The sequence below is a fragment of the Marmota monax genome, unplaced genomic scaffold (assembly GCF_021218885.2).
Source record: "Marmota monax isolate L192 unplaced genomic scaffold, Marmota_monax_Labrador192_F-V1.1 WCK01_AAM20220418_F8-fsc00045, whole genome shotgun sequence".
NCBI lineage: Eukaryota > Metazoa > Chordata > Mammalia > Rodentia > Sciuridae > Marmota > Marmota monax.
In genome coordinates, this window is record NW_026692132.1 from 426,267 (window position 1) to 441,532 (window position 15,266).

At 48.6% G+C, this 15,266-nt stretch overlaps 1 protein-coding gene across 3 annotated transcripts in view; it reads right to left on the reverse strand.

The window, feature by feature from the left end:
• Zbtb16 (zinc finger and BTB domain containing 16) overlaps window positions 1-15,266 on the reverse strand; it is a 179,994-nt gene that overhangs the window by 61,889 nt on the left and 102,839 nt on the right. For all 3 annotated transcript variants that reach the window (XM_046465323.1, XM_046465338.2, XM_046465331.2), the window contains exon 4: window positions 678-764. In XM_046465323.1, the coding sequence (XP_046321279.1) occupies window positions 678-764 (87 nt within the window). The remainder of the gene's footprint in view (window positions 1-677; window positions 765-15,266) is intronic.

The window sequence follows — 15,266 nt, forward strand, 5'->3', positions numbered from 1 at the left end:
CGGTCCTACCTCACAGGGTTACTGAAAAATTGGCCAGGTGGGATCAAGTAAAGCACCGAGAAGAGGGCCTGGCACATATGAGTACTCAATAAATGTGAGCTCTTGCAAGGACGGTGACAATGACACTGATCACAAGGATGAGATGACACTGATGCTGTGAAACTGATGCTTTGGAATCAAATAAAGCTATATTAGCTAATATTGTTCAAATACATCCTTGCGTGTAGACTGATGTCTTTTAAACGATGGCTCAACCCTCACAAAGGAAGGATCAAGAGCAGTCCACTGCGGCCACACGAGGGTTTCAGTGTTTTACCAGAGGGAATGCACGAGGTTTCCTACCACTGCTCAGGGAAGGGGGCGCTCAGATCAGTCACAGGCTCTCGAAGGCCTCATCCAAGAGGCCTCAATGGTGACAGCATGAGTGGCCTGTGACCCCAGAGATCCGGGCCTAAGCCGTGGCAGCTGTTGTCATGGGACACAGCCACACCTGTGAACTCCTGTCCAGACAGCCCACAGGCAAGAGTGGCTGCACGTGGCAGAGGTCCATCCTCACTCACAGCACCCCTGCAGGTGACTAGATAGCGTGTGTGCTAAGGACAAGAGGCACCAAGGTACTTCACAGCCATGCACTGCACGCCGGCAGACCTGGAGAATGGGAACTGAAGGCAACTCACCAGTGTGGGTCTGCCGGTGTGTCTCCAGGGCATCTTCCTTCGAGAACTGTGCTCCACACTGATCACAGACGAAGGCTTTGGCACCCGCTGAAAGAAAGAAGAGGCAGTTACCACTAGAAGGACAATCCATGAGGCGGGAATGTCCTGGGTCAAAACTGTGCAGGTGGACATTAGGGGAGGGGGCTGGACACCTCTGAAGATCCTGAGCCAGGGATAATCCATGGCCCCCTCAGCCAGGCCAGATCCACCGCCAATAGGTGCACCCCCCACCCCCCCATAAATTCTAGACGCCCTCACCTAGGGCTCTCTGAGAGAGAAGAAGAAACAAAAGCAGCATAACTAAGATAAATGGAGATGGAGTCCAGGCGAGATGCCCCATGGAGAAGGAGCACTTTGAATGGCCAGTTCTGAGGGATGGACAGCGACGAATGACACCCGGGAGGGGAAATGTGCCCTGTGGCCCTGTGCTGCATGGGAAAGCAGGCATTGTTGATGCACCCACACTTGGATGTCCACAGGGACCTAGGACTTAGTATACCCAAAATGAACTCACTGTCTACGTCCAACCACGACCTGCATCTGACCGCTGAACACCCTTGGAATGGCTCACCAGTGCTTGGAGGACAGTCTAAATTCTCCCCAGGACTCGCAAGGTCCTTCTTGGTGCTCGTCTTTCTGGGTCCATCCCCCTCCTCGATCTTGCTCCCTGGAGGGGCTGCCTTCTTCCTTCCTCAGTGCTGTGCATTCTTCATGCGTCCTCTGCCACAGACATCCTTCCCCCTGTCCCCTGTGCTCTGTGGTATAGCTGCAGCTCCTACTCATCCTTTAGGTCTCAGCTCTGACACCCGTGCCCTCATGTCTGGGTAAGATGACCCTTCTTTCTGCTCCTCTAGCACTTTCTATGTTCTAGGTTGTGGCCCTTGCCATGCTCTGTTCTAAATGCCCATGGACCCATCTCTTTCTCCTGCCACACTGTGAGCCCCCTGATGGAGAGACCATGTCATCTTGTGCATGGCTGCACCTGCCTGGCACAGTGGTGACCTGTGACTGTACATATTTGTGGAATAAACAACAGCAACTCAGTGCAACCCAATTTAATACATTTCCTTAGAACTTTGTTATTTACAAAGCTCAAAGTGACAAGGTCACCAAGTCAGGATGAAACGGTACCTCTACCACCGGCTAATAGCCTTGGAGGCTCTAATACGTTCTCTTGCCCATGGGCTGAGGGTTAGCACTTTTCCTGCAAAAGGTCCTGAAGACATCTCTCTCCCATGCTTGTGGATAATCACAGTCTGCACAGGACCCTGCTGTGTCATGTCTGGAACACTGTAGGGGTCAAGATTGGCCTCCACACTGCCAGCCACCCTCTGACTCACCCAACAGAGGCAGGTTCCTTGAAGGCCACTTGATTCTGCACACTTTCTTAGTCATAAGGACACAGTGGCTCACAATTTGTACTGATTATAAATTCCTCTACTTGACTTCCCTAACCTGAGCCAGTGAGCCATCTACCTCTGCAGGTAGCTTGTCCTGTAGCTTGTCCTTGTCCCCATGGTCCTCTCTGGTGCTGCTCGACTCTCCCTGAGTCTCTGAGCTTGAGCGATTCCCAATCTCATCCCTCTGTTTCAGCCCCATTCCATTTTCAAAGCCAGAGTATGCATGCACCAGGCATTGCAGCCGCTCTCTGTTCTGTCCTGTCCACTTTGTTCCTTTTAACATGTCTGAGCACTTCTTGAAGTGTGCCTGTGGGTTTATTTAGGCATAAGAGTCTCATTGGAGCCAGAACTACTTTTTACACAAAGCTAGAGCCCCTAGTGCTATTTTCTCACCCCTTCCAATTTCCCAAGGCTTTAATACATAGCAGGTATGTATGTACGCTGAGTGCTTAGTGTACATCATTTCATGTAATCCTAACAAGAACTAAAGTACCTATTATTATAACCCCCACTTAGCATATGAGTAAACAAGCTCAGAGAGGGTAAGTACTTTGCCCACTGTCACACAGTGGGTAATAGAAGAGGTGAATTCAAATCCAGGCAGCCTGACTTCAGAGCCTTCGCTCTTAATCCCTGTATCTTTAGCCTCCTTAGATAGAATTCCATATGCAAAGATACTTTAAGGATAAGAAGGTGAAGTCTGGGCTCCCTTCCCTCAACTTGAAAAAAAAAAATGGAAAATAAGTCTGTCCATTTTATCCACCAGGGCTTTATATAATGTTTCCTAAAAGTTTAACAACTTTTTCCTTAGAGTATTAGCATATACTTAAGAAATTTAAACTCAAAATACAAAGGCTTAAATTAAACACCCAGTAAAACCAGTAACAAGTATGAGGATGAAGACGCCGACCTTGTCTATATTCCAAATGATGAGCTGATGAGACTCTAGTAGGTGCTCAATAAATAGGAGTGACTGACTAAATAAATGAATGATAAAGCACCCCAGGGGAGAAATGAAATTGCTTTTCGTGGAGAGTTAAAAATAAATATCATCATTTGTCTTAGGTGGCTGGGGTTGAGTTTCACCTGGAGGCAGGGAGAATTCCACAATGACCTCTGGGTGTCCCTTCGAGCTGCAGGATATCCTTAGGCCAAGCACCTGGTACATGGCTTAGAGAGCTTTGAAAAAGCAGCCAAGAAAATACCTTCCCGCGAGGCCAGCAAAGCCGTGTCTGTGTGTTCACAGAGGCAGCGGCCGGCACCGCTTTCATCCATCTTCGCAGGAAATATAGAAAAGTGCCTCAAAGAGCAGCGCAGGCCAGGATGGGGAATCTGGGCTGGATGAAGCCACAGCGCGCTCACAGTGAGCAACTCCCCCTAGTCCTAAATCATTAGCCGTCAATGATTTTCTGTGGATCTGTAAGGGATCTGATTTTAATTGCATTTCTTTCTTTGGTTCTATCTGTTCTCACGGCTCCCTCCACAAGACTGGCGGGGAGGGCGCCTCCTGGGCTTGGCCGTCGTTGGCCGTCTGTGCTGGAGCCCTGTGATCGAGTGAGGAGTCTGACCGTGCACAGGCTTCAAGGGATGTGGTGTGCAGCCGTTCTTAGAAACGGCCATCCGTGTGGGTTGTAGTAGCGTCTCACTTTAATGGCTGAGAAATAGAGACAAAGGGAGGGGGGAGCAGGTGTGGGGGGAGCAGGTAGGAAATGAAGGGCGGATGTGTACCACCAGACAAGTTCAGATGAAGATAAAGACAGATGAGCACGCTGATCTAGTGAAGGCTGCTGGCTGACCGCATCTGGTTACCTTCAATGTCCTCCCCACCCCACCCCACCCCACACCCCAAGTGCTGAAGTCATGGAACGGAGCCCAGTGTGTGAAAGTCCCTGTCCTCGGGGACCCTGGGTCAGGCTCTCCGTTACATAGACACCACAGACATCAGCTCCCACTGCCAGCCTCATTTATGAAGCCCCAAAACTCTTGCTACCCCTGCCCAGAGACACTCTGACCCCCCAACTCTCCAGGGTAAGCCAAAGAGCAAAGAATCGGGCTGAGTGTGCCAGACAAAATCCCGAAATCCACTCTCCCGGGGAGGCTTGTGCCTTTAAATTGTCTCTGTAATGGCTGGCTCAGAGGCAGAAATATTTGGCAGCCCTGAAATTAAAAGTGATAAATTTCCTCGCCAAGCTTTGATCGATAATAGAGGCCTCATCTGTTAATCAATAAGACAGTCTCTGCCTGTTTACTGTGCATATGTTGTTCGCTGCTGCCTTCAGTATGATGTCAGGTTTGCATTCAAAGCAACTCAAGTGTGTATAAACCACATGGCTATTCCCAAAATGCATTACGGTGACATCATTCCGCCCCTAATACATTTATAAAGCATCAATGGAGGGGCGTGGGGGAGGGGGGGTGGTCATGCCAGTTGAACGCTGCGGGTGCATATGGACCTAGCAGCAGCATTCACCCCCACGAAATTTCCTAGGGTTCAACCCAGAGCAGGGGGAACCCAAGGGATAGGATCACCACATCCTTCCTACACACAGAGGATGCCCATGAACTACATGCCAGGAGGTGGCTTAGCGTAAAGAAAGAAAAGAGATGGAATCTCTGCCCTCATGGAGCTTATGTTCAAGAGGGAAAGGCAGATTTTTTTTTAAAGCAGGTCTATGTAAAATAGGCCAGGTGGTGAGAAATGATAAAAAGAGAAATAAATTAAGCCGAAAGGGAGGGAGTGCCAGGGCTGTCATTTTGTGCAGGGAGGCCAGGGAAGCTGTCGTGGTGACCGGCATCTGAATGGAGAACCAGAGGAGGCCGTGGGATGTCCATAAAGGGCAGGGAACAGCAGGGCGGCTGGACGGATGGCGTGGAGTTGGTGAGGGAGAGTGGAGACCCAGCAAGAAAGGGATGGACTGCAGGGAGAGACGTGAAACAGCAGAAGGCAACAGCAGGAAGACAGAGAGAGCTGGTCCCACGCTATCCTTCCTATCAACCACAGACCCGTGAACCAGGAAGAGAACTGCTTGACCTAGAGTCAGCAGAAAGGGGTGTCAGGCCTGAGTCGGCCACTCACTGCTGCGGACATCACACAAGCCATGGTGCCTCAGTGAACCTGCCTCCCAATCTGTAGAATGGGGATGATCCAACCTGCACTGAGGCTGCTGTGAGGCTGGTTGGTGGGAGATAATGGGTGGTGATAAACACAGAACTCATTCTCAGCCACAGAATATGCTCCGATGCAAGAGATCATTGAGACTATTTATAACTCAGGAGGTGGTGGAGTGTGGCTGAGAGCTCAGGATGCAGGTCAAGAGAGCAAAGAGTCCAAATGCCAACACAGCCAGCCACCAACTGTGACCTCGAACAATTTGCCTAACCTCGGTGCACATGTCACCTCATCTGTAAAATGGGAACAACAAAAGCAGGTCCCTCTATAGACTGTGACCAGGTGGGTTAAGCACTCAGCCTAGGTTCAGTGGCAAGATACACAGGACCTATAGAAAGTAGCTACCATCATCACTGGTCATTATTCCTTTAAAGAAGAACTCCCATTGCACAATTAGAGTATGATTGGTTTTACTGAAATTCGATGCACAGTTATTCGGAGGCCATTTATCTTGTACAAAGGGAGTCTAACATTTGTAAAGACGCATGCCACCATGTGCACACACCCGAACCATCCCTTGTCCCTCTGATTTAAAGGTGAATGATTGTTCTGTCAGGGGGAGCAAAAAATTCTGTCCTAGGACCAATACATCAGCATCAGCAGCTATTTCACTAACCCAGCTCAGAAATTCTGCCAGACAAGCCCCTAGAATCCCACTCACCAGCCCTGTGCTTCCAGGTTCTTTTCTGTCTTCCCGAAGACTATAAGCTGTGTGCAAGCAGCTCGCATATGTCCTGGGCTCCGCTGACTCCCAGGGCCCTGTGCCCTGCCTGGCCTGCACAGGGGTGCACTGAATTATTGTTGAAGAAACCCTCAGGCAGGTTCCTGGGTGCAGAACTGGCCTGAGAAGAGGGCAGTGGCCATTCAGGGCACTGCCACGCTGTCCCCTAGGGGGTGGCAGAGTCCTTATTCTACACACTCTGGCTTCTCTGCTGCCCCTTTGAAAACTCAAGGACATGGTCACTGGCTAGAGCTCAGGAAGTTCAAGGGAGAAAAAGAGGAAAGGTTAGAAAGTGGGGGTGTCTGCTTCCCCTGGAGCAAGACCTCAACCCAGCCACCCAACGTCTTCCCTAGCAGGAAACAGACAAGTCCTTATTCTAGGACACTCAGTGAGCCTCCTGTCCTTTGGCAGACCTGGAGAGGCCAGAATGGATCCTCTGTTGACTGGCAGTGATCTGCAGGGAGAGGTCCCCTTCCCCAGCCTCTCCTTAAGTTCATCTGGGAGTTAGTGAACCCAGTTGTTAAAGAAACACACAGCCTTGACCCTGCCAGACCCCCAGGGACCCTGCAGATGTGGGCTCAGGGATGCTGTAACACCACTCTTGAGGGGAACAGGAATGCCCGCCATTCCAAATTTACCAGACCTCTACTTTTTGATTTGCTGGCACCTTCAAAAGGTGGGACTAGTGGACACAGGAGGGTTCAAGGGTTCAAAGCAGATAAAGGTGGGTAGATACACAGAAGCAATAAACAGAGACAAGATGAGACTCCACAGTCCCACTAAGGCTGGAGCTGGTCTGAGGCCTCCAGGTTTGTGGGGACTCAGCAACTCCCTGACCAGGAATCAGAAGGACGGGCCAGGAAGGCATTTGCAAAAGCATAAAGCTTTATCTAAATGCCAGGATGCCAGTGACAACAGAGATGAAAGCCCATAAAAGCTACCACCAGCTCCCCACAGCTGTGCCCCTTCCTTGGCCCTCTCCCTTGGCAAAGCAGAGAGCCTTCCCCCGCTGCCTGTATTCCTAAGCAGAAATGGGCAGGGGGTCCCAAACATGTAGACAGCGCTGAATACAATCAGATGTGGGGCAGTGTACCTCTGAAGATGCAAGGCAGGAGCCAATGTAAGAAGAAAAAAATTCAAAAATCCCTCCCTCTCCTAACCTCCCCCGCCCCCAGGCTAATAATAATTTTTTTTAAAAAAAGAACCACTGAAAAAAAAAAAAACACCTAGTGTTTGCCAGCATTGAATGTTGAGTGGTGTGTCCTTTTTTTTTAATTCCTTGAGATTTTAAAATAAACATCTTGAATGTTCTGATGAGATATGCATGCCTGCTTACATAAGGAAGTACAGAGTGTACCAAAACAGCAGACCCAAAAAAAGCATGAGCTGTCAGAACAATGAGTACAGACGCGGGGCATTTTACAACAGGCCACGGTGTACAGTTTTATTTACAGTACCTCTTATCAGACGGAGAACAGCACACAGGCTGCCAATTCCAAAGGCCAGCACTCTGTGTTCCTTCCCTCAAGGAGATGTGTACTCCCAGAGAGGAGCTGCAGGCATGCTTGTGTTCTCTCTCTCTCTCTCTCTCTCTCTCTCTCTCTCTCTCTCTCTCTCTCTCCCCCCCCCCCCCCCCACTGGCTCTCCCTCTCACTCTGTTTCTCCCTTATCAACAAAAAGAAAAACCACGACAGAACCAGAGGTTCTGTAAGGGACACAGATTCAGGAAAGAGGGAAAGGGGATACAGGTGGGAGGATGCCAGCTGAATGGGAAACCAGCAGTCCTGTGGGCCAGCCCAGGGAGTGTCCAAGGGAAGCTCTCATGGACATTACCATGGGGCCACTGGCCTTTCTGCAGGACTGGAGGTGAATGAACCACTAAGACAGGGCCCCAAATCAAAGACAGGGTGGAGAAAGCCACCCGGAAAGCCTGGCAGGCTGAGCCGCAGAGATAGGGGATCAGCTGGGGTGGAGGGTGGTTCCTTTCCAGATGTCTGGAAGTCAACTTCCTATCACTGACCTGTTAAATTTTGCCTGATCCCTCCCATGTGACTCAACATCCACTCTGCAGAAGAGGAGACTTGGGCTGGGTCAAGAAGGCTGAGCGTCTATGTCTGAGAGAACATTTCTCCTCCTACTCAATAAATGTCATATTATAGGAGCAGCAGTACTACCGTGGTGCCTGGTGCTCTTGGCTTCATAGGGGTCCTGTAAGTCCCCCTCTCAGGTCTCACAGGGTCTACCTTGTCCCTTGTCCCTCCAATGCTAATTCTCCACCAGAGAGGTTTGGAAAGCTCCTTGTTTATGGCTCCTAGCATCTGCAGGTAATCCAATAGGTTTTGAAATGCAGCCCACAGCCAGTGCAAACACACACACACACAGTGTAAAGCTGCACAAGTCAAGTCCTTAACAACGTACTCTCTGGGATCAGACAAAGCTGGGTTCAAGTTCTGATTCCACCATTTCTAGTTAACACTCTGGGCAACTGATCTTCTTTTCTGGACCTGTTCCTTCACCTGTAAAGTTGGGTTCAGGGTGTTTGCATCTCACACAATTGGTTGAGTGATGATTAATTTAAACACTCTCTCCCTCTCCCTGCCTGTCCGCCTCTTGTCATTAACATCTTACTTGGCACGCAGTAACTGCTCAGTATATGCTCATTGTCATGGATATCAACATTGTCCTTATTGCCATTATTTCATTACCCAATGTCAATATATGAGACACACATGAATATTGTATGAATGTACAACACCATCCCAGTCAAAGCACCAAGACAAAAAAAAAAAAAAAAAGGAGCCTAGATACCCACTCTGACAAGCCTTCATTGGGCAGATTTCCTTTGGGTTGTGAGACCTATGGAAAGGCGATGCCTCTCAAGACTATGCCCAAGAAGCCCCAATACAAACCAAAAGCTACAAGGAAAGACAGGATCAGCTTCCTCTTCCCTGGGGTTAAGGAGAAGGCATCTCTGCTCTGATCTTCACTCATGGCCAAATTTTTCTTTTTTTTAGTGGTACTGGACATTGAACCTATAGGTTCTCTACCACTGAACTACATCCCCAGCTCTTTTGATTTTTTTATTCGGAGACAAGTTCTGGCTCAGTTGTTGAGAGTCTCACTAAGTTGCCCAGGCTGGCCTCCAACTTGCGATCTTTCTGCCTCAGCCTCCAGAGTGGCTGGGATAAAAGGCCTGTTGAGCCTTTGTCACTCATGGCCAAAGTTTATTTTTTAATTTTTATTCGTTCTTTTTAGTTATATGTGACAGTAAAATGTATTTTGACATATCATACATACATGGAGTATAACTTCCCACTTTTGTGGCTATACATGATGTCGGTTACACTGGTCGTGTGTTCACATATGAGCACAGGAAAGTTACGTCTGTCACGGCCAATCTTTAACAACCATCATTATCTTTCTATTGCTATCCAAAAGGTAAGGAGTGAAATCCCATTTAAGGTGAATTATTTTAATTAAAATACAAGTATAATGGTAAATTTACTGTAGTTAAAAACAAGCCAACCAACCAGTTTCCAAATCTTCCTGAAGTTTAGTGCTGACCTGATCTGCAGACTCACCAGGCCATGGCTTCCAACCCCTTTCTTCTCCTGGCAACTTCATGACTGAGAAGTCATGGTATCATAGCAATCACAATTTTTGCAAGGGCCCAGACATCTGTCCTACCAAAGGGACGTCAGCCCTTGCCATTAAGGGGCCAGACTTACTTCCAGACAAGCCACGCCAACTGGGAGATCTCCCCACACTAAACATCAGGCCTCCTGAACTCAGTCCTACAGTGGCTAGTGGTCAGACACGGCTTTGGGGTGGTTTTTCTTATTGGTGATATGGTCTCAGCATCAACTCTGTAGCTTCACATGCCTCTTTAAAAGGGGGTTATTAATCCTTATATGACAGTTTCCGCAAGAACCAACATGAACTACCTGGCACACAGTAGGTGCTCAGTCACTATGGTGATTACAAATGAAGTTCACTTCCTCAAGATGATGAGCTCCAGGGGGTCAGCCTCTGGTCAAAGCCTCCAGAAAACTTTAGCCCATAAAATTTTTAGCCCTAGAGCTCCTGGGGGAAGGCCCACCTGCAAGGAGCAAATGACCTGAGTGGGTAAGACACCACTTCTGAGTCTCTCATATGCATAACCCACTGCTTGGGAGGGAAAAGGAGGCCACTCTGAGATGAGCCAGTGTGAGTCACTGCTCAAGGACAATCCTGCTGGCCCTGAGCACCTAAGATATACCAAAATACCACAAAGAGAAATGGATTCAGGGTTCAACTGTCACTGCCTGAGCTGTGTGACCTTGGATGAGCCTCTTTATCTCTTCATCTGTAAATGACCAGTTTTAAACCGGGACGTTGCTAAGGGAGAAAAAATGAATGGGTGCTGTATGAGAAGAAGCCAGAGCTCATGGCAAAGAAAGCTCATTGTGTCCAGAAAAGGGAGTTCAAAGGCTATAACCCTTGGTGATGGCAAGGTACTGGCTGGATCAAGCCAAGGCTGGGTGCCCCAGTTCAGCCCGGTTGAGCCTTCTCCAGGGAATACTTTATCAGGCGAGCAAAACGGAACAGAGAGTCCAGCCGCTGGGATAATCATTAGCCAGAGTCAGACTGAGCCAATGAGGCTACACCAAGGCTGACCCCTGAGTGCCAGGGACACCTAGGTTTCTGGTGGTCACAGCTTTGCTTTGTTTAAGGGAGATGGCCAGCTCGGCAATCTCAGCATTTATAAGACTCTAGGTTAAAAAAAAATAGAGAAATGAATGAAAGTGGGGAGTTGAGCCATGATTTTTTTGGGATACCTGCTCAAATCCTGGAAACCGGCAATCATCCTCCTCCCTGGCCCCCACTTGGGGGTTCCCAGGTGAGAGATTCAGAATGATAAGAGGGATTTCTTCCGGCTCTGAATCAGCAGCCCCAAAGCCCCAAAGCCCTGCGTGTTACCTCTCCTCTTCAAATACCCTTCTCCTTTCTTCTGAAGCAACTTAGAGCACTATCAGAATCTGTACCCCCAATCTGGAATGGAGGGAGGTTACATGTGTGTGAATGTGCACACATGCACACGCACACACACACACACACACCTGAATGCACACGTCCCACTCCCAGGTAAGACCTTCAATGCTGCTTGGACAACAGAATAAAGAAAACCTGAGCCACCCCAGGGGTAATGTCAGAGTCAAAGCCCTGCCTAACCCACACAATGCCAAGCTGATGCCAGCCACTGCCCTGGTCCCCCATCATCCCCTGATACTCCCTCCACTAAATGTTTACTAGAGGTATTTTCAGAGGGAAGAGAGGGAAGCCTTCCTCAGCCTTTCGAGCACTCTGGCCCTCCCTTCCTTTTTCCACACTGGCTCCTTTCTCCCTCCTTCCTTCCTCACTGAGGAGTACTCAGGGTTCTCTCAGTGTTCGGATCTCTTTGGGATCTCTGTATTGATAATTTCCCATCCCCTTTCTTCCCAGAATTTCCCCATTCCCTCCCTATTCCTAGCATCTCTCTCCAAAGCCACTTGCAACTGTCTTTTTGGTATGTGTGTGTTTTGCTTGTTAAATACCCTTAGGAATCGTACTTGAACAAATGGTAAGATCCAAAGGCTTTCTGAAGGTTTCAAATGCTGTCGCAGGCATCAGAACCACTGCATTCTTCAAGAAACCAGTTGGCAGGGCTTTGCATGCGGGTATCTGTTGACCATTCCCTTGGCTGTGAGCTGACCCGCCCTGCAGGCAAGGTCTCCTTCAAGTTGCCTCAGGAGCATCAGTAGTTTAACCTCTCTGAGTGTTATTTTCCTCACCTATTAAAAAGGTGGTGCTACATCCCTCCTACCCTGAAAGCAGGACTTTGAAGTTGCCCAACTCCAAGGGTGCCACTCATTTAGAAATGGGACCACAAGGTTATTGGGAAGTTTAAATGAGAAGATGCATGGGAAGGTGTCCAGCACTGTACTTGGCACCAGCCCCTGCCCAGTAACAACCCTCTCCTCTCCCCTCAGGATCATATGGGTCCAGCAAAGGCTGTCCTGCAGTGGGCATCAATAATACAAGCTGCTGCAATCACAGTGAGAATATTGGTCACTGACACCTATTGCATATTTATTATGAAACAAGCAGCTATGCTAACTACTTAAAATGTAATATACAACAATTTAGACCTTTTGCAACTCTAAGATTATCCCCATTTTAAAGATGTGAAAATGGAGGTTTAAAAAGCTTAGTTCACTTGTTCAAGGTCTTACTGCTGGCAAGAGCCAGAGAAAATGAAACTAACTTCAACCAGGTTGGCGGCATGGGAAGCCCACCTAACCATATAAGTTATAGAAGGATCTTGGATCATATAAGACCTTAAAGCATGAGAAGCTCCTCATAAGGGGAACAGAAAAAAGGTACCAAAGGCAATGTACTCAAGGCCTCTGCTCTTCTCCACACTCCAGCTCACCACTTGAAACCAGGAGCCCTCCTCCATGAGCTTCTTCATTTCGCCCCCTCTTCTCTTCACCATGGTCCACCAGAGAGAACCTGGCAGCAGTTGGCTCTTCTAGAGCCAGCTCTGCAGAGGACTTCAGTGTTTTTTTTATGGTCCTGCTTTCCTTGGCCTCGATTTATCCATCTGCAAAATGGACACCAAATTCCTAGCCCCTCTCTATAGTCTAAAGCTATTATAGAGAGGAATGGGCTCAAAGACATGAAAGCATGGGAGGGGGTGCTTTACAGAGGAAAAGGTGTCACTGATCATCGAGACTGACTTAAAACAAAACCCCAATGAGGCAGACCCCTCCAGACTGGAAGCCCTCCACCAGCATTTCCTTTTCAACTTCTAAGGGAGCAAGATGTTCTATCATAACAACTGTGTTCACTGAAAGTAGAAAAATGGACTCTCACTGATGAACGACAGCACACTTTGAAGTCTGAAACAGACAAAGTTGTCTTGGTTGACCTTCAGTTAACCCAAAAGTCCTTTTATTACACCCCCCCTGAGCATCTTGGTTGTCCCAAGATTTGCAGGGAAGACCCTCACTCTTGGCTCTGAGGGTCTCTTCCCTTCTCCCCTTTGCTCTGCATGTGCCCCTGATAATTTCCCCTTTACTCACCGCCCTAACCAAACCCCTTCCCCCCAGAATACCAGGTGAATTTAGTGAGTTTTGGCTGAATATGTACATTTTAGGCCCAGGTATCCATTCTAAACTTTGGAGTTGTCAGTTACTTTAAGTTCATTCACACACACACACACACACACACACACACACACACAGCCTGGAGGATTCTTCAAACCAAGGGAGCTATGGTGGACCCACGGCTTCCATTACGATTGCTCACTTGAGGACAGCTGGGAAAGAGGCCCCACCACCTGCCTCACCCATCACCACACCCACCACCCCATCTCAGACCCAACACCCAGGGGACTGCCACCCTCTCTCCCCCTTCCTCGGGCCCCTCAGTGGCACCTCGAGGTTGCCAGTCTCTCCAGGCCTGCTGTGGCTTTCAGAAAACAGAGCATGTCTATTTTTAGCCTTCTCAGCCTAATAATACTCCCCAACACCCATTCAGCTTAATCACTTTATTGAGGACAAGAAGCGGGCTCTCCAGCCCGAGTGCTTCTGATGTTAGGAAGTAGTAAAATGTTCAAACCGGTTAAAAATGACACTCATTGGCTTGCCTTTGGTGTTTCTGAAACCTTAATTGTGGCTCAGGCTGTGGATCTAAAGAACCTTGCAGGTTTCCGAGTCTGGCTGTCTCACCCCCTGCACCATAATTGAGGTGTTACATTACAACTGCAGCACTGACATTTCCAGGCTCAGAATTCAGAAGCCTGAAGGCGCCACACTTTACCAAACAGAAATATTGCCTGTCATAATTAATGCCCATCTCTCCGCTGGGGGAAGAAACAAACGCCACTGGCCTTTTCTGGTTTGCCCTATGCAAAAGGTCCAGGTGGGGTGACTATTCCTAGGTGAAGCCCACAGCATTATTAAAGTGCTTTGATAACTAAAATGACATCGAATTGCCGCTTGAAAACAGAATGGTTTGTTTGGTGTAATTAGAGGACCTGTGAATTTGGTGTGTGCAGAAAATAGACTGCTGGCAGCTCTTCTACATGCACCTTTGAGACCGTGACTTCCAGAGCGTCGGGTGGGCATCTGCAGGCGTGCACTCTGTACCACGTGAACCGCAGGCTGGGAGAAGTGGGCAGCTTGGAAAGAGGTTGGAAACAACTTTGCCTCTGAGGTTAAGACCAGGGGCTACCGGTCAGGTATCCCTGGAAGCACAGCCTGACCCTGCCTCTTAACTTGCTGGCTGATGTGGGGGCAAGTAAACACAGTTTCTGTCTGCAAACTGGACGTAATGAGAGTACCAGTTCCAGTACTCCACACACACACACACACACACACACACACACACAGCCTGGAGGATTGGGTCTTGTGAGGATCCAGGGAGATAATGGAGTAAAAGTACCTCACACCACAGGCCCTCAGTACATGTTAGCTGTCATTATCATTGTCATCTTTGTTCTCCTTCCTTCTACCATGTATTCCTGAGATAATAGCATCCAGCATGACTCTTTGGGGGAAAAAAATAAAAGGATTCTGGGTGTCAAAATGGTAACTGTAGCCAGTTCCGTGCAACCTCAAGACATCCTAGGGAGTGTGGTGGGAAACTCCTATGGACTCCCAGTGGTCACAAGAGTCTGTCCCAATCCAGGTGTTTTGAATGGATGACTTCTTAGGTCCCATCAAGCTGAGCAAGCTACAGCTGGTCCTAGGCCTGGAAACTCACCTGGATGAGGCTCTGCGCATTACCAGGCAGCTTCCCTGTGCACTCCTTCCCATCTCTTTCCTTCTCAGGCAGGTGCTTGAAGCACTTTCATAAATGCCCTGTTCTTCGGAAGGCAGAGGCGAATGCCTCATTAACTTTCCTAGCTAATTTTACAATTTAACCAAATACCACATTCCTTCCTTGATTCAGCCAGCCTCTGACTGTGACAAACTCATAACTGTGAGATGGAAGAACCATTCAGCTCAGGCCAGAGACTGGAGGTAAAGGCCTGAACACTACAATGGGAGATCTGGAGAAGAGCAAAAAATAAAAGGCTCACATTTGCTTAACACGGCTCTGCACATGCCCCCAGAGCAGAATTCAAGGCTGTGCAGGGCTGAGAAGTGAGGCAAGAAAGTCAGGCTTGCCATGTGGTGTCAGAAAGATAGAGTGCTCTGGTGACAGTGACTCTTTCTGTCACTCAGAGGAGACAG